Raw genomic sequence first — 26,982 nt, 5'->3', positions numbered from 1 at the left:
CAATACCGGGCTCGAACTTGCAACCTTGGCACTATCAGAACCATGCTCTAACCGAGCTAGTTTTTATATATGTATACACTCATGACCAGAGTTTTCATTCTGCCCAAATTATTTTAATTAATTTTCCAAATTATTACAAATTAAATTAATTTACTACAATTTCTGAAAATCAGGTTTCCCGCTCAGGTTTTCCAAACCTATGATCTTTATCGGTTGCTTTCCCCCCCCTTATACGTTTTTAGCGGTTTGTTTCTGTCTGTGATTCTTATATTCATTCTTGTATTTATTTACACCCCGCCTTTTTATATGACAGGGGCTCAAGGAGAGTTATAGAATAATTATGATGATGATGATGAATCGGGATGCAAAAATTTATAAATAATTGTTAGGCACAGACTATGTGGCGATGCGACACTGCATTGGTCCCCCGCGAAGAAAAAAAACCTCAGGGAAATCCTCACTTAATTCAGCAACAGCGGCCCCCGCATGGCTTTAACATGCCGTTCCTACGCAGCTCCTCCCCGCACGCGGGATTGACGGCTCACCTCGCCCCGCCCACTCATTGGAAACCCGGCGCACGTCGGGCGCCTCCCGCACTCTCTCTTCTATCTCTCGTCCCCGCGTCACAAGATCGCGCGGGGTGGTGCTTGGCCCCTCCGCCGACGCCTCCCTCCCCCCACTCTCCCGCCTGCGCCTTCTGAGCCTTTTTGGGCGGCGCCGGCCGCCGTAAGCGCCGGCTGTTCCGGTGTGCGCCCGGATGACGTGGCGGGAACGGCGGAAGCGGCGGCGCCTCCTTTTCTTCGGCGGCGGCTGGTGGAGACGGGGATGGCGCCGGCCGGGCTCCTGTGGTGCGTGGCGGCCTTGCTGGTGCTGCGGGGCCGCGCCGACGAGCACGAGCACACGGTGAGGCGGCGCGCCGCGGAGGGCCTGAGGCGGCGGGGTCGGGCGGCCTCCCCTCTTCCTTCCGCCCTGCCGTCAGTCAGTCGCTCGCTTGCCCGCCCTGCCTGAGAGGGCCTGGTTCGGGGCGGCCCCTCTGCCTCCTCCAGGCCTGTCCTGAGGGCTGCGAGAAGGGAGAGGGCCCAGTGGGGCTTCGCTTGGTGGCGGTGAGGGCCCGTCGCGCGTCTCTCCCAGCGAGGAAGGCTTCTTGCCCTGTTGGGACTTCAGAACCGGGGCGGGGGCGAGGGGGCCTCGTCAGGAGCCGCCTTTTCTGCAGTGGAGGGGGGAGGCGAAGCGGTCGACCGAGCTCAGGATGCCGCGCAGCTCCATCCTGCGTCGCCCGGCCCCGTTAAATTCACCGAGCATAGGATTGCGAGTGAGACTTTCGCAGCCCCGTGTCACGTTGGAGGAGGAGAGATTCGCTGGATATCACCACCCCTTTCGCTTCCTTGAGGGAACGTTGCGCTGCGAGAGTTTGGTGTGTGGTGATGGTGGGGAAACGCCAGCCACATCCGCTTAAAAAAAACAAAAAAACCGTTCGTCTCACATCGCATAACGGGCTTGGCAAGTTTTGAGAACAGCGGCGTGGATGCGCTAGTGATAGTCGTCCCTTCACGTGAAAGTTGGGAGAGGCAGCAGCTTGCCTCTCTGCGTGTCTTGGCTTCTAGCATGGCAAAAGGTGGTGGGGGATACCTACGTTTCTGTGGCAGGTTATTGCCCCATTGGAGAGCTGTTAAGCAAGGGACTTGCATGTGCAATCTTGGATATGCTGCCATAAGTCATGGCCAACCTGCAGCGCTGTGGGGTGCACGTAGACTATAACAACACACAGGAAATGCGCAGCACATAAAATACTGACCTGGTTCGGGTGTCAAGTTAAGCCATTTTTTATTTTTATCTACGGTCTCATACAAGCAAGCAGTGTGTTGATTCACACTGTTCAAGTTTTCAGTTTTCTCTTTCCCCTGCTAACCCTTTGCTGCGGTGGGGAAGAAGGAAACCAGAGGCTGGCTTAGCATTACGGGTGAACCTGCAAAGCCATGGAATTGTTTGATTCTGGGACTTCCTGTTCATGTGTGCTTACTTTTCCCCTCTCTATACCTTTCTATAAAAAGAATATTCAAAGTGGCAAAGGGTGTAATAGGAAATTAAAACAACATAAAACATAAAAACCCACAGTACATATTTACAAAGTAAATTTGTAAAACAACAACAAAAAACAACCCCACAAACAGTATATTTATTTATTGTAAAGATTTGTGCTCTCCCTTTCAAGCAACCAACTGTAATGCACAACTCTCACATACACATCACCTGGCAGGCCTTGGTTTTCTAACTGGTGGATGGTTCCAGAGTTTGTTATCCTTCATTAAAGTGGAGCTGAATGTTCTTTCTGGCAGCAAGTGGGGAAGCAAACATCCTGCAGCCTTTCCATCCATAGCGAATGGGGCCAAAGCAGTCTTCCTGGAGGTGGGTGATGGTCATTGGTCTTCAGACCAACAACCAGAATTCCTTTTTAAAAGCCAATACCTGTTGAAAACTATTGGAAGAGGAATTGTAGAATTGGAAAGGACCCTGAGGGTCATCTAGTTCTAGTCCATTCACCTGCAATGCAGGACTCTGAAAAAACCTATCCATGATGAATGGCCACCCAACCTCTGCTTAAAAAACCTCTAATAAAGGAGAGGACTACCTTTTGAGGGAGTGTGTTTCACTGTCGAACTGCTCTTGTTCTCAGAAAGCTTTTCCTGATGTTTAGTCAGAATCTCATTTCTAGTACAGTGGTGCCCCGCAAGACGAAATTAATTCGTTCCGCAATTTTTGTCGTCTAGCGAATTTTTCGTCTTGCGAAGCACGAAATCCCATAGGAATGCATTGAAAATCAATTAATGCGTTCCTATGGTCAAAAAAAGTCCAAACAAAGCCAAATTTGGTACAACAACAGTTTATTAACTGCTCTTTAAAATCACACATACTGTAAAGAGCAGTTCAAAAATTGAAGGGAAAATAAATTAACTTTATAAACAAAACATGTCTTTGTTTTTAGACAAAGAAAACAAAGTCGCGAGATGTTTTCGTCTTGCGAAGCAAGCCCATAGGGGAAATTCGTCTTGCGAGGCAAATCGAAAACGGAAAAACCTTTCGTCTAGCGAGTTTTTTGTCTTGCGAGGCATTCGTCTTGCGAGGTACCACTGTAACTTGAATCCATTGATTCAGGTCCTACCCTTCTGAATGGGAGAAAACAAGCTTGTTCCATCTTTCATGTGACAGGCCTTTAGATATTTGAAGATGGCTCCTCTCAGTCTCCCCTAAACATACCCAACTCCCACAACCATTGGTTTCCAGGCCCTTTATCAGGGATATCCTGGTTTATTGAAAGGCAAGCAGAAGCAGTGATAGCAGCAAGCAGCTTTTTTTCAACAAAGAGTTGTACAGTCTTGGTGCCACTACAGAAAATGGCCAGATCTTAGACTAAAGCTGTGGTCCTATTCCTACTCAGAGGTAAGTCACATTGAATTCAGTGGAGCTAGGACTGCAGCCTTAGCCTATGTAGTGCTGTTCAAAGGCTACCCTCTGTCAAAGACAAGGAGGGATGAGTGTGTTCTGGCACATAGCATATGCCTTAATCCCTGGTATAACAGTGCTACTAAACCAACAAAGTTTTCCCTGGCAGAATATTGAATGCTTGACTTTACAGGTAGGGCAGCTGTTAACAGTTTTTGATAAATGGCAGGAATGCTTGTAACATGTACATAGAAACAAGGGGTTGTCTAAGGCAAATAGGAAAACTAAATTGTTTGTCATACTGATGAAAGCTGATTTTTTTAAATTGTGAATCAAGCTTCTCTATGAACATTGGTTAAACATTGGCTATTGGGGATGAATATTCAATAACATTATAGGTATCCTATGAGGATATATAATTTGTGGGAGCTATTCCATGCTTGGAAAAACAGGTTCTCTTATCAGTGTGATATAACTGAAAGTCTGGGGAACAATGGTATTCTTAATGCTCTTGTGTTGATTTTTAGGCAGTATTCTACCACAGATCGTCCTGGTTTGCACGTTATGCTAAGCCAAACATTAGCTTAACATGAATGTGTGGGCTCCCATGGAGTAGCTGGTAGCTGATTTTCTTTCTGCCATTGTTTCTGGAGCTGTGCTGCAATAAGTGAAGCCAAGATTTGCCTTGCCATGTTGTCTGAATCAGAGTTAATTGTTTAGCTCTCCCAGACTAACCATGGACTATAAACCAAGAACAAACCTTGGATTCACCTCGCTGAACCGGAAGCCCTGGTTTGGATGGTCCGCTAAGCCAAACCGGAGCACAGCGCAGCAACAAAAGGGCCCGTGGAGGAGTAAAGTGACTGCAAGCTTTTTCGGGAACCTGCTTATTTCTGCTAAGGCATAGTTTGGTTTTGTGTAGCTGATTTCACTTCCATAGAATCAAAAAGTGTGCAGCTTCTTGGAAGGAAGCCACAACTCCTCTTGGGTGTGATGAATGGGTAAACACAGAAGAAAACACTGGTTTCAGTGCAAACATCTTGGTTTGTATATTAACCAAGAGTTCTGTGTTTTGTCAGACGGTACCTCCGGTTACGAATGGGATCTGTTCCGGAGGCCTGGCTGCATCCTGAAAACTTTGTAACTGGAAGCGCCCTTCTGTGTACGCGCGCGGTGTGATTGAACGCTTCTGCACACGCACATGGCGAAACCCGGAAGTATACACTTCTGGGTTTGCCACGTTTGCAGCCCGAAGTTTACATATCCATAGGGATACGTAAGCAGAGGTACAACTGTATAGTTAAATTGGGAAAAGAAGCCAGGACCAGGCTTATTTCTTGGTTGGTTAACAGACATTAAGCCAGAATTGCCTGTTCTGGGCAAAATGAGGAATTGGCTTAATACAAGCCAGGATCTTTGTGCCGGTCAATGCACAGCGGGAAGGGCAAGAGAAGTGTTTGGCCCTAGTGCCCATTGGAAGCCTCAGAAATAATCCAAACTAGTCTTTTCTCCCATTTAAAAACAACATATCATGAAATTTGCATTTCATATAAATTACTATATTGTGGGCTTCCTACAGGACAGAGGGACTAGCTGGTCATTGCAGCGTAGCTTGTATCAGCAGGAAAAGCCACAGAGTCCATGTGGATGATACTGTATCCTATTTTATACCTTATAGTTATCTGCAATGTTTTAAGCTCTTTTTCCCATGGTTAGCATAGGTGGCATGGAACAAGTGTTTAAAAAATAAGATACGCCAAAAGAGAAATAACATGGTAAAAAGAAAGCTTCTGAGTTATGTATCGAATAGATTTCATTAACTTTGCAAACCTACATGCCAGAAATCATTTTTGTGGCTGAGAGATGTTGTCTTCACTGAATTCTCCTCCCACCTCACTAGCAGCCACCTGCCTTATATCCTAGACCAGGGCAGTCCAACCTCTCAGTTTAAGTGAGCCACAAGAGTACTTTGACACAGAACCCGTGAGCCATACACTGAATTAAATTACCATATTATAAATTAAAGTTTTTGCAATATAGTTAATATATATAACTAAACATACAATGTATAGATTTAATATATTTATTAAATAAATTTAATACACAAACAGATGTGAGAGCTTTCAAACGACACAGACACTGAATCCCTGTCAGGATAAAAAGGTGGGGTATAAATAAAGGTAAAGGTAAAGGGACCCCTGACCATTAGGTCCACTCATGACCGACTCTGGGGTTGCGGCGCTCATCTCGCTTTATTGGCCGAGGGAGCCAGCGTACAGCTTCCGGGTCATGTGGCCAGCATGACTAAGCCGCTTCTGGCAAACCAGAGCAGTGCACGGAAACGCCGTTTACCTTCCTGCCGGAGCGGTCCCTATTCATCTACTTGCACTTTGACATGCTTTCGAACTGCTAGGTTGGCAGGAGCAGGGACTGAGCAATAGGAGCTCACCCCGTCGCGGGGATTTGAACTGCCGACCTTCTGATCCGCAAGTCCTAGGCTCTGTGGTTTAACCCACAGCGCCACCCGCGTCCCCAGGGGTATAAATATGATGATGATAAACAACTTATTTTAGAATGCTCCTAGTTAAAACAGTTCGATCCTCTTGTGAAGCCAATTAACAAACTCAGCCCATTGGTTGTTACCCTGGCATGAACCAACTAAGAGACAAGGTTTCTCTCTGACCTTACTGTTCATAACACACACACCCCAAAAGCAATGTATATGTACCTGTAACTTGGGATAATATTTTATGCATCTGATGGGGGGGAAATGTAGTCCACAAAAGCTTATGCCACAATGAATTTGTTCATTTTTAAAAGTGCCGCAGGACTCTTTATTCTTATTTACCCTGCTAGCTTCTTTTAATTGCTTCTCTCCTCTGAAGCCTTCGACATTTGTTCCCATCTTAAAATGCCATATTCCAGCTAGATTTCTAACCCACGCCTCTTTAACATCTTCCTTGACGATTACATGACCCGTGTACTCTTATTTAAAAAGGAGTACAGATACTACTTGCTTTTTGCATAGGAAAAAATATATTTAACTGCACTTTTTTTTACACTTAGCAGCCCAAATTAGGTTGAAACCTAGTGCACTTTGGTCACTTTCAGGTAGGTAGCGAAAACCTCATTAAAAAATCTCATAAACTTCCCTGTGCCTTGTTCAGTTGCTTTTCTCCTAACTATCTACCCACTTGCTGCAGCCCTGCCTCAGCTTTCTGACACTGCAGTAGCCCTATGCTCCAAGATTTCCTTTGCCTTGTGTGAGGGTGCATGGACAACTGCCAGGGCACTGTGCTTGGCAAAGCTGAGGCCAGCTTCTATTAGTGCTGTGATCTGCAACTGCTGTGCCACCAGTAGGGAGCTGTGTGTTTTGGTGGCAAACCACCAATAATTGTTTGTCAAAGGAAGTCGAGATGATAAGCAGAATGTACCGGTACCCTTTTTTGAGAAAACTCAGCACCTTACTATCGTCTGCTGAATGTGAGCAGCCATCAGAAGTAAGATGGGATTCTTGGACATTTTAATGCCCATACATAACAAATGACAAACACTTCATTATCCTGCTAAACTTACACAATTCAGCCAACAGCGTGCTACCTGGTGCTGTTGGTCCTGACTTTTAAAGCCCTAAATGGCCTCGGCTCAGTATACCTGAAGGAGCGTCTCCACCTCCATCGTTCAGCCTGGGCACTGAGGTCCAGTGCCAAGGGCCCTCTGGCAGTTCCCTCCCTGTGAGGTTACAGAGAACCATGCAGAGGGCCTTCTCAGTAGTGGCGCCTGCCCCGTGAAACACCCTCCCATCAGATGTCAAGGAAATAAACAACTATCTGACTTTTAGAAGGCAGCCCTGTTTAGGGACGTTTTTAATGTTTGATGTTCTATTGTGCTTTTAATTCTGTTGGGAGCCTCCCAAAGTGGCTGGGGAAACCCAGCCAGATAGGCGGGGTATAAATAAATTATTATTATTATTTGCAGAAGATGGATGCAAGAGAGAAAAGGATTTGAATATGTAGTGCAGTCCTAATTTTAAAGTAAGGCTGTACAAGCTTGGCCTAATTTCATGTGAGTGGCAAGGAGGGAGTCTATAATTAGCTCCAGCTCAGTTGGCCCTCAACAGTTTACTTCTGCGGGAATGTGGCCCTTGAAAGCAAAAATGTTCCTCACTGTGTTTTGCACATTCTTCACAGATTTTCCTGTGAATATTTGCTCCATTCTAAATAACACATTTATTTATAATCCTTTTATTTTTCAATATGCTTTCTTTTCAGTACCAAGATAAAGAAGAAGTTGTTTTATGGATGAATACAGTAGGACCATACCACAATCGCCAGGAGACATACAAATACTTTTCTCTCCCTTTCTGTGGTGGATCCAAAAAAAGCATTGGTCACTACCATGAAACGCTTGGAGAAGCACTGCAAGGAGTTGAATTGGAGTTCAGTGGTCTGGACATTAAATTTAAAGGTAAACTGCTTTTGTTAATGTTTTCTAAATTTGCACATGACTGTTCCAGTCTTAAACACACACTTGGAATTATGTTCAGAAATTTGTTTACTGCAGCTCAGTTACTTTGTCATTAACCCTCCAACACCATCATTGATACTACTTTTGTTCACAATATTGTTAAGGGTTCAGAAGCAGACCACACTCCTGTTCCCTTCCATGGGCCTTTCCCACACCTGTCTTCAGCATCATAAAGGCTAATGCTGGTGTTGACCTTAAGATTAGGAAAAAGGTTTAGTGAGAATTGCTATTAACCAGTACAGTGGTACCTCAGGTTACATATGCTTCAGGTATTCCACTAACCCAGAAATAGTACCTCGGGTTAGGAACTTTGCTTCAGGATGAGAACAGAAATCATGCGGCGGCGCAGCAAGTGGTGCTTCAGGTTAAGAACAGCTTCAGGTTAAGAACGGACCTCCGGAACGAATTAAGTACATAACCAGAGGTACCACTGTATTTGAAACCAGGGTTTTAATTTGGTTCCCATTTAACCATGATGAAGGATGGCTGGAAAATTTGCACAGGCAGAAGCCTATCTCCTAAGCATAGGTATACTCACACACTTTTTTGTGGGAGTCGTGTGTGTGTGTGTGTGTGTGTGTGTGTGTTTGATCTGGTGATTTGGTTACTAGTTTGGAGAAAAGCATGGCAGGAATGATGGTCTATTCAGCCTGTGTGCTTTGAGGGACTGAGAGCTGTATATACTCAAAGCCAAAAAGCTGGATTTGGGTTGTTCTTAAGTCCTTAAGCACTTGATGCCCATCAATAGACTTTTGGGGCCTTGTGGGTGGGTTTAGTTTTATTTGTACTTCAGCAACAGTGCAGTGTAAAGGAGCTCAGCGGGGTTGAAAGTGGGGAAATCATCTTTGAGTGACTGATCTTTTTAGTAAAATAATGTTAGTGTAATATCCAAGGCTCAATTAACTTTCAGTTAATTCACTATTAATGCATTTTTTTAATAATTTCCACAGATGATGTGATGCAGACAACTTACTGTGAAATAGACTTGGATAAGCAAACAAGAGATGCATTTGTTTATGCTATCAAAAATCATTATTGGTATCAGATGTACATAGATGACTTGCCAATATGGGGTAAGAAATGTTTGCCTGCGGAACCGGAAAAGATTTAAATAAGTAGTATACCCTTGATCTTATCTGAAGCCTTTCTATCCTGCTTTATCCTACTTTCTTCCCTATTTGATCAAGCATTGCCACTTCCACATGAACCTTGAATAACTGGCAGTGGGAATTGGCACAAGCTACTCAGGCTTGCTTCTGTGTTTGTAGCTCTGAGTCATGCTGGAAGGAATGGGTATGTGTTACTCAGCTGGAGTGACACACATGATTACAGTTTTTTACTGTTTTATGGGTAACCTTGAGACCGGATTACTGCAACATGCTCTACATGGGGTTCCCTTGGGTTTAACTTGGAAGCTGCAGGGGATGCAGAATGCAACAGCTTGTTGACTGGGGTAGCCAGACAATACGTTACTGGGCACAGTTCAGGGTCTTGGCTTTTAACATTTGAAGCCCTAAATAACTTGGGACCAGGATATCTTAGGAACCACCTTGCCCACAATATCCCTTCTTGGCAACTGTGCTCCTCAAATGGGGCACTGCATGCTGAGACCACCATATGCCCCAGAAGTGCACTTGGAAACTGGGATTTCAGTGTGGCAGCTCGCATCTTTCTGGAATTGGTTCCCAGCTGATGGTGTTTAGGCACCTGCTGAATATTTTTTTAGGAAGGCTGAGGTGAAATTTTATATTTGATAAAATGATTTTGTTGTTTTAGAGTTTGCTGAATTGATTCGATTGTTCTTCAAGTTTGTGTTTCTGAGTTTTACTCTGTTTTTACTGTGTGCAACACTTTGATGGCTGTGTGCTGTGAAGCGGTCTATGATTTTTAAAGGTTTTTTTTTTAAAGCCGTGCAAGTTTTCCAAGGATATGGTAATGTTCTTGAGACCGTTGATTTGAGTAGGGGTGCAAGCTTTAATTTGTCTGGTTGATAGATTAATCTACTGCAGATTTAGTTAATTTAGTTTTAATCTATAATGATAAACTTGCAGGCATCTGTTTAAGGCCACTGGGGTACTGCAATGAGATTGTTAAAATGGAAGCCATCCCTTCCCAGTGCGTGATAGCTCTTTTTTATTACATTGTAAGTTGATTTTAAACTTCCAGGTTTAATGTTTATATCCAAATTCACTTTTAATTGATCAGTTAATGGGCAGCAAATTTGGTGAAATCTCAGAAGGGAAGTCAGAGAAGGTGTAGCTGAATTGAATCAACAGTGCTCAGAAGAGTGCGTCAGTGCCTATATTGCTCCTTGTCCCTGTCCATGACTAGCGGAAGCAAAATAAACTATGCACATTTGTTTTATGTTGTGTAATTTAGCTTTCTTACCCAAAATTTGGATTCCTGTGGGATCGTTTTGTGTGCGTGGAATGCAGAGTTTGCCTGCAGGCTGCAGCTCTCTCTATCTCTGCAACAGCAGGGAAGTATCTTAACTCTTGAAGCCCATCTTTATTGCCCTCAGGGGGCTGCACTTGTAGATGGCAGGCCTGCTGCAAAACAATACCTGCTTTGGTGCATGAATTAATAATATTACTTATATCCGTTCCCCGCTCTTTGTAGGTATCGTTGGTGAAGCTGACGAAAATGGTGAAGATTACTATCTCTGGACGTACAAAAAACTTGAAATAGGCTATAATGGAAATAGAATCGTAGATGTGAATCTGACAAGTGAAGGAAAAGTTAAACTAGTTCCCAACACCAAAATCCAAATGTCTTACTCTGTAAGTAATTCAAATTCATGGGTAACATTATTTATACTCTTACTTTAGTGGTGACTAGGCCATTCAGCGAGCTGAGCTAATCTCTTCGTTTTAGCCTTGCGTTGAGAGCTAACTGGTGTGCTCGTCACTTTCTACCCTATTCCCAGCAATATATAAAAATAGAGCTGGCAGTTGAATATAACTTCAAAAACTTACTCTCTCACCTCATTCTCTGGATTGCTGTATGTTGGGCCTCTCTGCATGCTTAGGATTTCCAAGTCCAGACCGTGAAAAGCACCTTTGTGCTTTAAAGGGTTTTATAGAAGCAGAGTTTTTCTTGAGTTTGGCTCTTGCATATTAACGGTGCTCTAGCACATGGTCTTCTGCTTCAACAGCCTTCTTCCTGTATGGTTGCCAGCTTGCTGTTATTTTTTTTGATGGCCCTTTCCCTGTGCCTTCAGCAGCAGTTGACATGGAGAAAATAATGACTGAAATAAACAAGTGATTCTTTATCTCTGTCTCCCTACTAGGAAAAGGTTCTCTTGCATGTTAGGCACAGGAGTAGGGTCACGAAGAAAGGTGGCAACTCAGATTGCCAGTTCACTACCTGTTTTATTTTTTCCTAACTATAGGTGATTTGCTGAACTGGAATTCAGTAGACCTATAACCAAATATTGTCAGCTTTCCAAGTGTTAATTTCTTTCTAGGTGAAATGGAAAAGGTCAGACGTGAAGTTTGAAGACAGATTTGACAAGTACCTCGACCCATCTTTCTTTCAACACAGGGTATGTTTCCTTTATTCAGTTTATGTATATACACATTATAATAATTAGTAACCCAGAAAACTCCTGTCCTGGTTAAATCTTGAATGGGTAGTGTCCGGATCAGACAGTGAACTCTCCTTCAGATCTTTAACCAGGGTTAAGGTTGGGGAGGTCACTTAAAACCTGCGGCATTTAAACAGCAGCATGCAACAAGAATTTCTTCTTCTTTTTTAGTGTCCCTAACTTCCATTAGCTTTATATATGAGCTCTTCTTCTAGGATATATTCCTTCAATCTTTTAATTTCACCTTGCCCCTCCAACCTTATTATTATTATTATTTAAAGGTAAAGGTACCCCTGCCCATACGGGCCAGTCTTGACAGACTCTAGGGTTGTGCGCCCATCTCACTTAAGAGGCCGGGGGCCAGTGCTGTCCGGAGACACTTCCGGGTCACGTGGCCAGCGTGACAAAGCTGCATCTGGCAAGCCAGCGCAGCACACGGAACGCCGTTTACCTTCCCACTAGTAAGCGGTCCCTATTTATCTACTTGCACCCGGGGGTGCTTTCGAACTGCTAGGTTGGCAGGTGCTGGGACTGAGCAACGGGAGCGCACCCCGCCGCAGGGATTCGAACCGCCGACCTTTCGATCGGCAAGCCCTAGGCGCTGAGGCTTTTACCCACCGCGCCACCCGCGTCCCTATTATTATCCCTTATTATTATTATTAGATGTGACTTAAACCTTAGTACAGTAGGCTACATTTCAGCTATGCAATGAACACCCACCACCGTTCTCCATCCAGTCAAACAAGAAGCATTATTATATTTCAAAGTCACATTTTAACCAGGTGGGGGGAGCATTTGATGGTGTGGAGCAGGACAGTGAGGGGCGTGGCTTGGGAACAGTCCCAAGGGCCAAGTTGGGAGGCCTTCTGGGCAGCATTTGACCCTTCTACTTGAGGTCCCCCATCGCTGGGCTACAGTATTTATTTTGTCTTTTGACTAGCTTGCTTAACTAATAAACAAGCTGACACATTTCCACTTTTTTATTTTAGATTCACTGGTTTTCAATCTTCAATTCCTTCATGATGGTTATCTTCCTGGTGGGCTTGGTTTCTATGATTTTAATGAGGACACTGAGAAAAGATTATGCACGATACAGTAAAGAAGAAGAAATGGATGATATGGTAAAAGTCTTGTTTATCTGCTACTATTTCTTTTTAACAATTGCATTTTCATTTCTAGAAAACTTGTCCAAATGACAGTAATTTTTCGGTGAAAGGAAAGGATCTCTAGAACAAGTTTTCGGTCAGATTTCAGTTCCTCTGGGTGTTTCTGTGTAATTTATGTGAGGGCTTAAATGCAGAAAGGTTGAAGTTCCTTGATATGGGGGTGTCTTGCTGCTCAGTTTATGTTCGACTGTCAGAGGTGCAGCTAGTCCTTTTGGTGACTAGGAAGCCTATCCTATTCTGTCAGCTTCCCCCATATAGTCAGTTTAATTGCTTGCATCCCCCTTCCTTCCTTCCTTCCTTCCTTCCTTCCTTCCTTCCTTCCTTCCTTCCTTCCGCCAGTGTGGTGTAGTGGTTAAGAGCAGTAGTCTCGTAATCTGGGGAATCAGGTTCGCGTCTCCGCTCCTCCACATGCAGCTGCTGGGTGACCTTGGGCCAGTCCCACTTCTCTGAAGTCTCTCAGCCCCACTCACCTCACAGAGTGTTTGTTGTGGGGGAGGAAGGGAAAGGAGAATGTTAGCCGCTTTGAGACTCCTTAAAGGGAGTGAAAGGCGGGATATCAAATCCAAACTCTTCTTCTTCTTCTTGGAGTGCATTTCCAACCCCCAACCCCAACATGCCTGGACAGAAAGTCAAGAGAACTCCCTACCACTACAGTGGTACCTCTAGATACGAACGGGATCCGTTCCGGAGCCCCGTTCGCATCTAGAATTAAACGTAACTAGTGATGGCGCGTCTGCGCATGCGCGCGTCGCTTTTCGCCGCTTCTGCGCATGCGCGCGACATCATTTTGAGCGTTTGTGCATGCGGCAAAACCCGGAAGTAACGCGCTCTGTTACTTCCGGGTTGCCGAGGAGCGCAACTCGAACGCGCTCAACTCAAAGCGTATTCAACCCGAGGTATGACTGTATAGGGAATTATTTAGGAGTGCAAGGAGTAGACTTCAAACAAGTGCAGCTGTGGTGTTGGAAAGTCTCAAGAGCATTCCAATATGCAAGGCCTCATAAAAGAAAAGCTGCTTGGAGCAACATTCCTTTTACTCTTTCGACCCTTGTTCCAAAGAAAGGAATGCAAGTGGATTATGGCAAAGAACTTTCTCAAACGCTTGCTGACCTGGCACAGTTGAATACAGATTGAGGCAAGGGCCCAAGCCATTTAATCCCTACTGGTAGTATAGCAGAGTATTGACACTCAAAAGCATGAGCTCATTAGCGAAAGAGCTTTTTGACTCCAGAGCCAATCAACACATAAGTCAGGAATTATGTCCAAGCAATCCACTCTTGGTGATGCTAAAACGGTTGCAGAGAGATCCTCTGAAACACCCAACATTTAGAGCACTGGAAATGAATGACCAAGAGCCACAGTACTCGAATGTTCTCCTTACATCAGAGGTTCTATGCTTGAACTCCTCTGAAAGAAAAGGTTTTTCTCCTTGGGGCAGTCCTTGAGAGCCCTTAGCAAGGTTTCTGGTGCTGTGCGCAGAATGCCCTTCCCCCCTGCCTAAGCTGATTGTCTACGGAGAGCATCTCTCTGGGATCCAGCATTTGAGTGACAGAGCCCCAGGATTTGGTGTTGTTGTTTTTCCAGGAATTCTTACTAAGGGAATGGGTACAGCTGAAATACAAATCTGTTGTAGCACCCTAGTCAAAGAGAATGGATCACAGCCAACCATGGCAACTCACTCTAACCACAAGTAGCCAGACGCCTGGCTGAACTGTCTGCGAAATGCCTCACTGTATCAAGCACTTGCCATTTAATGAGCTTTAGTACTCTCATGTACAGTGCTTTGGGATATTTATTACATCTCATGATACATAGCGTCTCACAAAGTGCTTCCTTCCTATAACAGTTTGGCCATTGTCTCTTTTTCTCCTCCTTAAATGGGTAAGGTAAAGGTAAAGGTACCCCTGCCCGTACGGGCCAGTCTTGCCAGACTCTAGGGTTGTGCGCCCATCTCACTCAAGAGGCCGGGGGCCAGCGCTGTCCGGAGACACTTCCGGGTCACGTGGCCAGCATGACAAGCTGCATCTGGCGAGCCAGAGCCGCACACAGAAACGCCGTTTACCTTCCCGCTTGTAAGCGGTCCCTATTTATCTACTTGCACCTGAAGGTGCTTTCGAACTGCTAGGTTGGCAGGCGCTGGGACCGAACGATGGGAGCGCACTCCACCGCGGGGATTCGAACCGCCGACCTTTCGATCGGCAAGCCCTAGGTGCTGAGGCTTTTACCCACAGTGCCACCCGCGTCCCAGGTCCTTAAATGGGTATTTTTGCTTAACTGGGATTGATTACTAGCCATTTCCTTCCTGGTGATTGTTTTCAAACTTTTTTGTGTGCAGGACAGAGATCTAGGTGATGAATATGGCTGGAAACAGGTTCACGGCGATGTCTTCAGACCATCCAGTCATCCTTTAATATTTTCATCTTTGATTGGTTCTGGCTGCCAGATCTTTGCAGTTTCTTTCATAGTGATCATTGTTGCAATGCTGGAGGATTTATACACAGAGTGAGTATTGCTTCGTGCCTTCATCATGTCTTAAAAGATCTTGGCTGAGATTCAGGAACTCCTTACAGTTTACAAAGTGGATCACATTGGGGCAATTTTTCTATGCCCAGAAGATGAGAACCACCACTGTGTGCATAAATCATTCTCAACGGCCATCATGGTGCAGAACTCTTGAGCGTAATTTCAGAAATGAAAAGTTTAAAACAACATCTTGGATCCTGGCTTTCTTGCTATGAACAAAACAAGAGTTCCTGTCAAGGTTTTCCTGTTCCCTTTGCCCCTTGAGGGCTGGGGAAGCCTTTGGAAATAGTGTGGTGCAAATGGAAAGAGGGAGGAGTTGGCAGAAACCTCCTGATTTTGTACTTTCTATGTGCAGATTAAAAGCATAATTAGTAACACAAACTGATTAATTGGGGGAACATTGTAGAGGCTCAGGGAACCTGGAAAGGCGCATCCCGTCAGATGAGGGAAAAGTTGACTTGGCCATGGACTAGATAAGAACCCAAAACCTGCTGGATTCCAAGACTGTTTTTCCAGTGACTGACATTCATTCAAAAGGTGTAAAGGGTAAAAAAATGCATAGATTAGCAAGAGAGAGCATCGGGCCAGTGGTGAAAAACAGCCTCTTGCAGCTCTTCCACTCTCTCTTCTGGAGAGACACTTTGTTTTTGTGGAAACCCTCTGGAACTGTATGTACAATCCAGAAGCTTCCAAGTGATCCTTGTAGAACAGGGGTCAGCAACCTTTTTTAGCCGTGGGCTGGTCCACCTTCAGACCATGTGGTGGGCCAGACTATATTTTGGGAAGAAAAAACTGAACGAATTCCTATGCCCCACAAATAACCCAGAGATGCATTTTAAATAAAAGCACACATTCTACTCATGTAAAAACACTCTGATTCCTGGACCGTCTGTGGGCCAGATTTAGAAGGGTATTGGGCCGCATCCGGCCCCTGGGCCTTAGGTTGCCTACCCCTGTTGTAGAACTTAGCAGAAACGAAAACTTGTGAGTATCGTTTCCGGACTGCTGTAATCTGAAAAATATTGACATTTCTGAAATTTCACTAGAGGGCTCCTATGACGATTTGCCTTGTGAATTGAAAGACCAACATCGGAATTAGCAGTATCTCCTATGGTTTTGATTCTTGTACTGCTAGGCTACAACAGTGATACCAGCACTTCTGATCTGCAAGGAATTGCGTTTAATTATAAGGGCATAGTTATTAAATAATTTAGATCTTGTAATAGAATTTGGCCAAAAGATTTTTAGGTAAAGTTTTTAAAAATATATTTGAACATAATTTAATGTTGCTTATTTCCAAAACTGTTAAACTGTTCTAGTTGTTACTTTTTTTGCAATGTGATACAGTTTGCATGCCATGGTAAGCTACAAACCATAGCTTATCACAAATGAGTCACACTGCTTGATTATTGCTCCTGCTCATGCTAGGGGAGGAACAAACTACAAACTTTGGCTAACCATGTGGTCTGGGAACATGGGTTGTTTTTCCAATAAGCCAAGGTTTATGATCCTGGTTAGGGGAAGTGTGATTGAGCAGCATTCAGCAGCTTATGGTGACATGTAACTGTGGCTATAATGGAATACTTAATCCAGATGTTCAAAGCACTTTGGGATTTTGTTCTTGCTGCACATTAAAATTGTTGGTGTTTTGCACTAGCTGAAGCTAAACATTCAGCATACCTTCCACAATTTGCTCCTTGTAACTTTTTACATTGGTAGACTTCAGGCAGTCATTTGTGTAGCCAAAACTACATGTCTTTCATTTTAGGAGAGGATCAATGCTAAGTACCGCTATTTTTGTTTATGCTGCAACATCCCCAGTGAATGGCTACTTTGGAGGAAGCCTTTATGCCAGGCAAGGAGGTGAGACTTTTAAAATTACCTTTGTATTAAATATAATTTTGGAAGGAATTTAATATCTTATCACCATCCTGGGTTGCTTTTTACTTTTTTGGGATTACCTGCACCATTATACAGTTGTGAATTTTATGGGTTCTGCAGACAGCTTTGTGCCGAGCAAATTTCTCTGTGGCGAGAATACCTTGAGTAAATCAACACTGTGGCCGCAGTTAGATGTTGCAAATACAGTAGTAGTATGCTGTTGTCTTTGGGATAGATTGCTCCCACCTGATCAGAAAGGAGTCAAGAAGGGCTCGGTAGTTAAGTCAGTGAAGGGTAAGCAAGTTTGTGTCCTGTGGCAGAGGTAGAGAAAGGTTCTTGTTCACAGTACCTCAGCAGCATGATAATCGGAATAGCTGAACAGGTGCTGCAGTATCTTCTCATGTCCCTTTGAGCATATGTGGCCATCTGAAGAAACCCTTTGGAATCTACTGAAGGCCAGACTCTGTTCTCATTTTGGGGGAAATATACACCCCAACCTAAGGCTTTGGAGAGGAATGGGAGGCTGCAGGCATTTCCTAGGTGACAGCAGACACCACAAATAACAAGAGGGCCTTTCTCCTGCAGATACCATATCAATTGTATCTATTCCTTGTCTTGAAAATCCCAGTGGTGAAAGACAGAATTGTGCCAAGATGTTGAACAGTATAGTGCTTAGGACAATGCCCTCTTCCAGGTGGATGCAGATATGTTTTATGAGCGCTTGTTAGCTACGGTTGCTCAACCAGCTGTGGCTCTATCTCATAGCATTGTCTAACCCCTATTTTACCACCTTGTGAGTGTTGCGAGTCTCTATCATGTGCTTTGCTGAAATCAAGATATACTGCGTCCATGGCATTCCCATGATCCACCATACTAGTAACTATCAAAGGAGAGCGTCAAACCATGTTTGGCCACCAGATGGTGAATGTCCTCCATCTGCCCTGGAGTTTACTTTGAGCCTTTTCTAAAAAGATACAGAAGCTATTCCTGGTATTAATGACTCATGATTGTTTTTGTTTTTTTTACCTTTCAAAATACTTATTTGACTATAGCATATACAGTGGTACCTTGGTTTATGAACTTAATCAGTTCCGGAAGTCTGTTCTTAAACCGAGGCACACTTTCCCTAATGAGGCCTCCCGCCGCCAGTGCCCTTCCACCGTTCGGCTTCCGTTCTTAGACCAAGGTAAAGTTTGCAAACCGGGACACAACTTCCGGTTTTGTGGAGTTCTTAAACCGAATAGTTTGTAAACAGGGCTGTTCTTAAACCGAGGTACCACTGTACAAGTAAGGTTGGTGATAGAATCATTTGAGATGTGAGTCTGTTTTAGATCTACGCAAGAAAGATAATACTAGGATCCAGACATTTCCAGCCTAAAAATTATCAGACTTTGATCTTAACATATTAATATTTTCCCTGAACCAAAATTTGTTTTTTCAGGGCTATACTGAATATGCATTATGGTTTCCTTTTACCTAATCATTCCTATATCACAACACAGTGTTTTTGGCTACAGATAGGAACATGTTCACATGCCACTTGAGTCCTGAATCTTAATTTCATTGGGATATTTCTCCTTGCAGGAAGGCGGTGGATAAAGCAGATGTTCATTGGGGCGTTCCTTATTCCTGCAATGGTGTGTGGCACAGCATTCTTCATTAATTTCATTGCCATCTATTATCATGCATCGAGGGCTATTCCCTTTGGAACAATGGTGAGTACATTAGCGCTGTAGGTTTCATCTATTAAATCAAGAAGGCTGCTATACATTGCCTTGGGAAATTAACAGTTTAAAGTAGGCGGGAACTTGCATGCAAAACTTTGAATTCCATCACATCAACAAGAAAGCCAAAAGCTTAGGTTTACTGATGCATCCTGATAATTAGTTTATTTAAAGCAAGGATGGGGGGCCCTTTCGGGGGTCTGCATGTCAATGACTTGCAAGAGCTGTAGTAAGACAGTCCCTGCCCCACAGCGTATAACATAGAATACACAACATGCCAAGAAACAGGGATTGGGGGGTGGGCGGGGAGAGAAGGAAGGTAAGCTCCACCACAAATCTTAGTTAATTTTTAAAAACAGCCAGCTACATAGAAGCAGTTCAGGATGCAAACTAGCCTGATATAATGACTGCTTCTAGATGACCATTGTGGAAAACCAAAGGCAGCTGGCCCCTCAGCAGAGATAGGAATCATCCAGCATATTCCTTTGACATAATTTATATTAAGTTCAGTTTTCACTCCAGTTGAAAACAAACAAACAAAGGGACTTCAGCGGCTAAAATGTTCGCAAAAAATCCCTACTTCCCCCATTTAAAAAGAAGAAGAAAGAAGTCATCCGCTGCTATCTTGAGAGAAGAAGAGTAGCTGGATTAGGAAGGCCCTGGGAATGCAGTCCAAGTTTGGAAATGGGACTTCTCTTCCTGACCCCCAGACAGCAACCTGTCTTTATTGGGGGAGAAGCCAAGCAGAGTGTGAGTTCTCCAACCCTGAGCTCCAGGACAGCTGATGCAGTGGGCTCCCAAAGTTCCCTCCACCAGGAGAGGAGAAGACAAATTCATTCCTGGTGCTGTCCACCACCACCCCTTCAGATACCTATCCTTTCATGGAATGAATCTTAGTGTTGCTATTCTGAATAGGCATGTTAAGATTAATGTTGCTAGGAAGCAGAAGTTGTTATAATGGGTGCATGTGCTTTGATGCATTTTATATCCTCTCTTCTTGTGTGATTATGAGTTTACAGGTGGCTGTGTGCTGCATCTGCTTCTTTGTTATCCTTCCTTTGAACCTTGTTGGCACAATACTGGGACGGAACCTTTCGGGTCAGCCCAACTTTCCTTGCCGAGTCAATGCTGTTCCTCGTCCAATCCCAGAGAAAAAATGGTAAAGTATAAATGGCTTCTCTTGGCATTCATGCATCTGGTGAAGTAGGTGGTTGCCCTTGAAAGTAGGTTTGCCCCTTTACTAGCCAAACTACCAAGGTCAGTTCAATTTTAGGTTAAATACTTGCTAAGAGATAAAAATCCTATGGGTGTCATTGGTAGTTGCCACATCTTTTTATCAGTGGTTGAGGCAATGTACAGTCTTATTTCTGGTCTGTTGCCTGTAATAAAAGGTAAAGGTAAAGGACTCCTAGATGGTTAAATCCAGCCAAAGGTAACTATGGGTTGTGGTGCTTCAGGCCAAGGGAGCCAGTGTTTGTCCACAGACAGCTTTCCGGGTCATGTGGCCAGCATTACTAAATCACTTCTGGTATAATGGGACACCATGACGAGTGCCAGTGCACACGGAAACACTGTTTACCTTCCCACCGCAGCAGTACCTATCTATCTACTCGTGCTGGTGTGCTTTTGAACTGCTAGGTTGGCAGAAGCTGGGACAGAGCAGCAGGAGCTCACTCCGTCACACGGATTCAAACCACGGACCTTCCAATTGGCAGGCCCAAGAGGCTCAGTGGTTTAGACCACAGCACCAATGATGAGCATTGTGGATAATTTGAAGAGCAGGATTAGGGAACTGGGCTACCCTCTGTGGGCTGCTTTTGACAGGTGGGCAGTCACCAGCTGTCAATCAGGTGATCCAAACGTCAAAGGAAGAACTGGGAGCTCACTCTTAAGTGTGTTCCCAATTCTGCCCTTCAGGCTGGGGCTGCAAAGATTTGGCACTGCTGCAAACTCCGCTTTTGGCAGAGATCCCAAGGGGAACCAGTCCCAGTAGGGCTTGCATTTGGTGCCAAACGCAACCCCTGCCTGCCAAGGAACAATTGGAGATGCACATTAAAGCTTCCAGTGGTTCCTTTTGCCTTACTTGCCCCACACATGTTGTCGATGTGGGGACAGGTGGGTGTGGTTGAGGGGAGAAGACCTTGTGTGCCTAATTTGGCCTGAAGAATAGGCGTTCCTTATTCCTGATATACCACTGCTATCATGTTTTTGGTTTAGCAATGATGTACTCCTTGCACAGGTGGAATTCAGGGGGCTGGCGCTCTAATTCCAGAGCAGTAACTGCATGCAGAATGCAACTAAGCCAGCAACAGTTCTGGAGAATCAGGACTCACATGGTCTGAACCTTACTGAAGTGATCACAGCCCTTTTAGATCTTGCCACCAGTGCATCCTTAAATCAGCTATCTGTTTGATTTCAGTGATTCTGCAGGAGCCCCTCTCTTAAGTGAGCTATTCCATTAGTTATGATCAAATGAGAAAGTTAATTCTAATTTCTTTTCAGGTTTATGGAACCAGCTGTTATCGTTTGCCTAGGTGGGATTCTCCCGTTTGGATCCATTTTCATTGAAATGTGAGTCTTCTGCCTAGAGAACTTTGCAAGCGCTTTAATTAATTAAACATTCATTTCTGTACAATAAACAATGCTTCTTTATTCTGCAGGTATTTTATATTCACTTCCTTCTGGGCTTACAAAATCTATTATGTCTATGGCTTCATGATGTTAGTTCTGGTTATTCTCTGCATTGTGACCGTATGTGTGACAATCGTGTGTACATACTTTCTACTGAATGCAGAGGACTATAGGTGGTAAGTATTTTTTCCCCCACTTACAAGTCAGTCTTAAGCAGCAAAAAACCTAGAAATTAGTGCCACAGAAAGTCTATTCTGCACTTGCAAGAAATCTGTCTTTCAGTGGGGTAACATGTAGCCTTTGAGGCAGGCAGGGGTCTGTGTGTTTGTGTGTGTGTGTTTTAAGCAAGCCTAACCAGATACATAACGTCATGCATTTTTATGTGTACTCTTTAAATAATGTAAACTTAAAACTGGTGATTCAATTATATTTTGAATTGTTTAGGTCTACTTATGTTTGATTTCTTTTTATTGACAATTATAATGTGTATTTTGTGTAAAATGCTGGGAAGATTTTTACAGTTAAATGGCATGCATATTCTGTTAGTTAAATATTTTCATTTAAATAATGAGTCTCCAATGTTAAATGCATTGTTTAAAAGTTATGCCTAGAAAAAGAAATCTCTCCCTTTGAAGTGTAAAAAACAGAACTGGAAAATGGTTGTGTTCCACAAAAGTGCACAAGGATTGTGGACAATTTGTGCAACAGTATGAAGAAAGCTAGCTTGTTTTTTCATGCAAGGTGGAAAATAGTTGAACAAATTTTATGACTTCCTGTTACAGTTCTTGTCTAGATTTTTCTCGTACTGTTTGCCAGGCTTTTATTCCCAGTTGTTTGAAATATTTGTGTCTGTTTTTCAGGCAATGGACAAGTTTTCTGTCTGCTGCTTCAACTGCAATCTATGTTTACATGTACTCCTTTTATTACTACTTTTTCAAGACAAAGTACGTAGCCTTTGACATTTTGTATTTTCCTTCCCTTTTAAATTAAGAAAGCTAATACTTCACATTTTAAAAAAAGATTAATTATTGGTAATAAGGGAGATACAAAAAAAATTCCTCTTCCTCTTTTTCCCCCTCAGGATGTATGGCTTGTTTCAGACATCATTTTACTTTGGTTATATGGCAGTATTTAGCACAGCGCTGGGAATAATGTGCGGTAAGTTTTCTGCAGCATACTGAAAAGCTGTCATCTCTCTTTTTTGCCAGGCCCATTCTGTCATATTGTGTTTCAGCCTTAAGTTAGCATGTATCCTGTCTGTGAGTTCGTAGACAATATATTGAGAAAACAGAGAACACAAGCTAGGAAGACTCCTAAATGGGGGGAAGCATTCCATAAATTGGTTTTCTGGACCTGATTCATTCTGGTTGAGGAACATGAGTTTGCTAGCTTATCAGATTTTTAGTCTTTAAGGTTTTTGTCATATGTATGGCTCTTGGCAGCACATGTACAGACACTAAGCCGAAATGCATGTGTTGTTTGAGATGAAAAGAAGCTTGCACTCCAGGGTGAACAAAATGTAATTTAAAAAAAAAATGATATACCAGAAATGACAATGGTGCATATCTTAAGCTTTTTAAGGAAGGAGCTTTTTGCAGGCTATATGGTTGTATGACATAAACATAATTATTGAAGCTTATCTGATGTGCTTTTACTTGGGAGGAAGTCCTAATGAATTCAGTAATACGTATGTGTAGCAGATATGATTGCAGCCATTGCCTTGTAGAACTTAAGCGAATCTAACCTATATATATTTGCCTTGTTTTTGCAGGAGCTATTGGCTATATGGGAACAAGTGCCTTTGTTCGAAAAATCTACACTAATGTGAAAATTGACTAAGGAAAGTGAACTCTGGAACGGTTAACCCTTGGGGTGGGGTGGGGTGGGGGACAGAGTATATAAACTTGCACACCAGAAAGCGCAAGGAGAAAATTGTGTATTTAACACTGGGCACTCTGTGGGTCTCTCTTTTGTGGATCATTTAAAGCAACATCTGTTTTCATTGATCCTAGGTTCTTACTGACTTTCTTCAACTGTTCTCAGCAAAAGCTTGGATTGTATTTGGTAGGCATCACTCCCCAGTACATGCTAATCTTCCCAAAAACTAGCTCACAAAGATGAAATAGACTAGCTCTCTTCAGTGAAGAGGACAAAACTGTATTTACACATTTGTTCCATTTAATTAAAAAAGGAAAATGAAACTTGTGGATCCTAAAACTTTGCTGATTAGTTTCTGGTACTTTAAAATACTGTTCTGGAAAGATTTCCTCCATCCAGCTGTTAGTGCTATTTTACAGGGTAAGGGGACACTGGATGCTACCAGGATAATTTGCAGTATCACCTATTCTAACATTTACATGCATTTGTTTTAAAAAGGCAAATATTTGCATGCAGTATCAGTCTAATAGGACCGACTTTCCATTGGTTCGTCATTAAAGGAATATCCAGCTATATCTGAGATCCATCCAAAGATTCTTAATTACAAAGGTGGAATTCTCTGCACTGCAATTTTTGTACAGTTAGCAAGAAAAAACGGTAAATAAAGATGATGCCATCAGTTTTTATTCAACACTTGGTGGTCTAGGTAACAAAAATAATTGAATGTCTACAATGATTTTTTTTCTTTTTTCCTAACTCAGCCGCCCATCCCCGGTTTGGCGTGTTTACTTGATGATTAAAAGGGGTAACAAGTGTATAAAACATTAAATGATGTAACTTAGATGTAGCTCCCAAATGTATTTGGATGTACAGATTTACTAAAGAATACTTTTTCTGATGATTCAATGTACAAACGTGTGAATTTAGGTGGCTTTTTACATCCTGCCTGCTGTTGCATGAAATTTTGGGGGGTTTCCTCGCAATGTGTGTGTGTGCGTGTGTCATGTTTTCTGTTGACTGAAGCTCTTTCAGAAGCAAAAACTTGTAATTTATAAGTTTAATTTTGTTTAGTTATCTCTGGACACTTGTGTAACACCTAAAGCAGTGCTGCTTTAAGTGTTCAGAAAATTTAAAATAAACTTTTCAGACAAATGTTCTGATTGTAAAAAATAGATAAATTTCGCACTTGGAAATTTTTTTCAAGCAGTACTGCAGAATACCAATTCTTTAATAAAGTGCTACATATTCTCCATATCTCAAACGCCAGAGGATAGGTCACATTCCAATTCCAGTGTGCTTTATTAATTTAGAAAGAAGCTTTCTGGTTCATGAGAAGAGGCACCTATTAAGTGTACAGGCTATGATGGTGAAATAGATAGTGGACAAATGACAATTATTTCTGGGGGTTTGTTGCAGCAAGGCCTTCGGGTTTTCAAAGATGACTGGAGGTTAATTTTAACATGTATCGCCAAGGCAAGGCAGATTCCAAATAATGCAGGTGTTCCCAAAAGACAAATTACTGTGAGGGGAGTTGGTTAGCCCTAAACTGTGTGTATGGTGTATGTATGTATAAAGCAAAAACAGTTTTCCCGAGGTAAGTTCACTTGGATACTTATTTTCACCTTGGAAAATTGTGGAAGAGGAGAAATAAATACAATTTACTGTAAGTGAATTGTGGCTGGCTATCTGAAAATGTTTTATATGTGTAGTTAAATTCCATGGTGGGTCTGCAGTTCTTTTCATATCTAAATGGCAGACAGATATTAAATGATTTTGGCCCTCTTATTTTGGTAGTGTTTGCAGTTCATTTTATAAACACTGGTTTTATTCAAAAATTCTAATAGAGCAGATTAAATCCTCCATACAGTTACTAGACAATCTCTTTTCAGGTAGCAGTGCGTAGGGGTTCTGCACAAACTTCATGGAAATCCTTGCAGATTGCACAGTAGTGGGATGCATAGCACATTATGATCCACAGTAGATTAGATGTTTGCCTCTGTTTGGAAACTGGAAATACTGTTGTTGTCGTTTAGTCGTGTCCGACTCTTCGTGACCCCATGGACCAGAGCACGCCAGGCACACTCCTGTCTTCCACTGCCTCCCGCAGTTTGGTCAAACTCATGCTGGTAGCTTCGAGAACACTGTCCAACCATCTCATCCTCTGTCGTCCCCTTCTCCTTGTGCCCTCCATCTTTCCCAACATCAGGGTCTTTTCCAGGGAGTCTTCTCTTCTCATGAGGTGGCCAAAGTATTGGAGCCTCAGCTTCATGATCTGTCCTTCCAGTGAGCACTCAGGGCTGATTTCCTTAAGAATGGATAGGTTTGATCTTCTTGAAGTCCATGGGACTCTCAAGAGTCTCCTCCAGCACCATAATTCAAAAGCATCAATTCTTCGGTGATCAGCCTTCTTTATGGTCCAGCTCTCCCTTCCATACATCTCTACTGGGAAAACCATAGCTTTAACTATACGGACCTTTGTTGGCAAGGTGATGTCTCTGCTTTTTAAGATGCTGTCTAGGTTTGTCATTGTCAAGAAATATTACTTAAACTAATTAGAACAGTGACCAGAATTTCAATATGGATGCCACTAGTGAGAAATCATTTTATATTTCTCGCCAATTTTTGGTTTGTTTCCTGTTCCAAAAAAAAAATCTAGATTATGTCACAAGGATTATGTTACAGCCCAATTAACGAAATAAGTAAATTAAGTGATGTGGTTATTTTGCATAATACTTGTTTATATTCAGCCCTTTAGTGCAGCTTGCAATGTTTAGGCACCAGGTGAGCCAGCCAGAGGGTGGGGAGAGTGTTTCATAGATGGGGCACCAGCTTACCTCAACGTATGTCAGGTTTATACTGGAGTAAGCAGTCATCGAGGTACCCAGGTCCTGCACCAGGGGTTGCCAAGCTTTTTGGACCTGTGGGCAAATCTTGGATTTTGAGTGAGTGCTGAGACTCAGGACAAACTCCACAGCAGCCATGGTGTGACTAACACAAAAGACTGCCACCCAGAAGAGGGGGCTTGAGACATCACAAAATCAGAGTAGTCAGGGTGATGCTTTTCTTGTAACTGTATTTCCATAATAAGAAAGGTAAGCCTTTTGGATTTCTGACTGCCAAACAGCTGTTAAAGGAACAAGAAAATTATTTCCCCTGCCCTGGCATCTAGGGCTGTGCTCCTGCAGGAAGCAAGCCCCACTTGAGATGTGAATGCTCTGAACCAGTGGTTCCCAATGCACCCAGGGGGACTGTACTGTACTGTATTGGTATTACAAAACAAAACCTTTTAAAGCTCTCTCCCCATCTCACAAGGGATGCGGGTGGTGCTGTGGGTTAAACCACAGAGCCTAGGACTTGCCGATCAGAAGGTCAGCGGTTCGAATCCCCGCGACGGGGTGAGCTCCCATTGCTCGGTCCCTGCTCCTGCCAACCTAGCAGTTCGAAAGCATGTCAAAGTGCAAGTAGATAAATAGGTACAGCTCCGGCGGGAAGGTAAACGGCGTTTCCGTGCGCTGCTCTGGTTCGCCAGAAGCGGCTTAGTCATGCTGGCCACATGACCTGGAAGCTGTACGCCGGCTCCCTCGGCCAATAAAGTGAGATGAGCGCCGCAACCCCAGAGTCGGTC

General features: G+C 43.3%; 1 protein-coding gene across 1 annotated transcript; it reads left to right on the top strand.

The window, feature by feature from the left end:
• The first annotated feature begins 740 nt into the window (after positions 1-740).
• Positions 741-25,142, top strand: TM9SF3 (transmembrane 9 superfamily member 3). The gene is made up of 15 exons (XM_028729014.2): positions 741-903; positions 7,713-7,908; positions 8,919-9,041; positions 10,588-10,748; positions 11,435-11,512; positions 12,544-12,675; positions 15,056-15,222; positions 17,012-17,106; positions 18,709-18,839; positions 19,868-20,007; positions 21,351-21,419; positions 21,509-21,655; positions 22,340-22,423; positions 22,561-22,637; positions 23,251-25,142. The coding sequence occupies exons 1-15, from the start codon at positions 826-828 to the stop codon at positions 23,316-23,318; spliced, it is 1,746 nt and encodes a 581-aa protein (XP_028584847.1). The 5' UTR covers positions 741-825; the 3' UTR covers positions 23,319-25,142.
• Positions 25,143-26,982: the final 1,840 nt, after the last annotated feature.

Source organism: Podarcis muralis, chromosome 6 (assembly GCF_964188315.1).
Source record: "Podarcis muralis chromosome 6, rPodMur119.hap1.1, whole genome shotgun sequence".
Lineage (NCBI taxonomy): Eukaryota > Metazoa > Chordata > Lepidosauria > Squamata > Lacertidae > Podarcis > Podarcis muralis.
The sequence above is the reverse complement of the archived record's forward strand: the minus strand, read 5'-3'. Positions and strand labels throughout refer to the sequence as shown.

Excerpts from the sequence above, each read along its gene's own strand:
- TM9SF3 (XM_028729014.2), top strand. The coding sequence starts at position 826 with ATGGCGCCGGCCGGGCTCCTGTGGTGCGTGGCGGCCTTGCTGGTGCTG. Across the intron at positions 10,749-11,434 it reads AAATCCAAATGTCTTACTCT|GTGAAATGGAAAAGGTCAGA; the intron begins GTAAGTAATTCA and ends ATTTCTTTCTAG. Across the intron at positions 20,008-21,350 it reads CCAATCCCAGAGAAAAAATG|GTTTATGGAACCAGCTGTTA; the intron begins GTAAAGTATAAA and ends ATTTCTTTTCAG.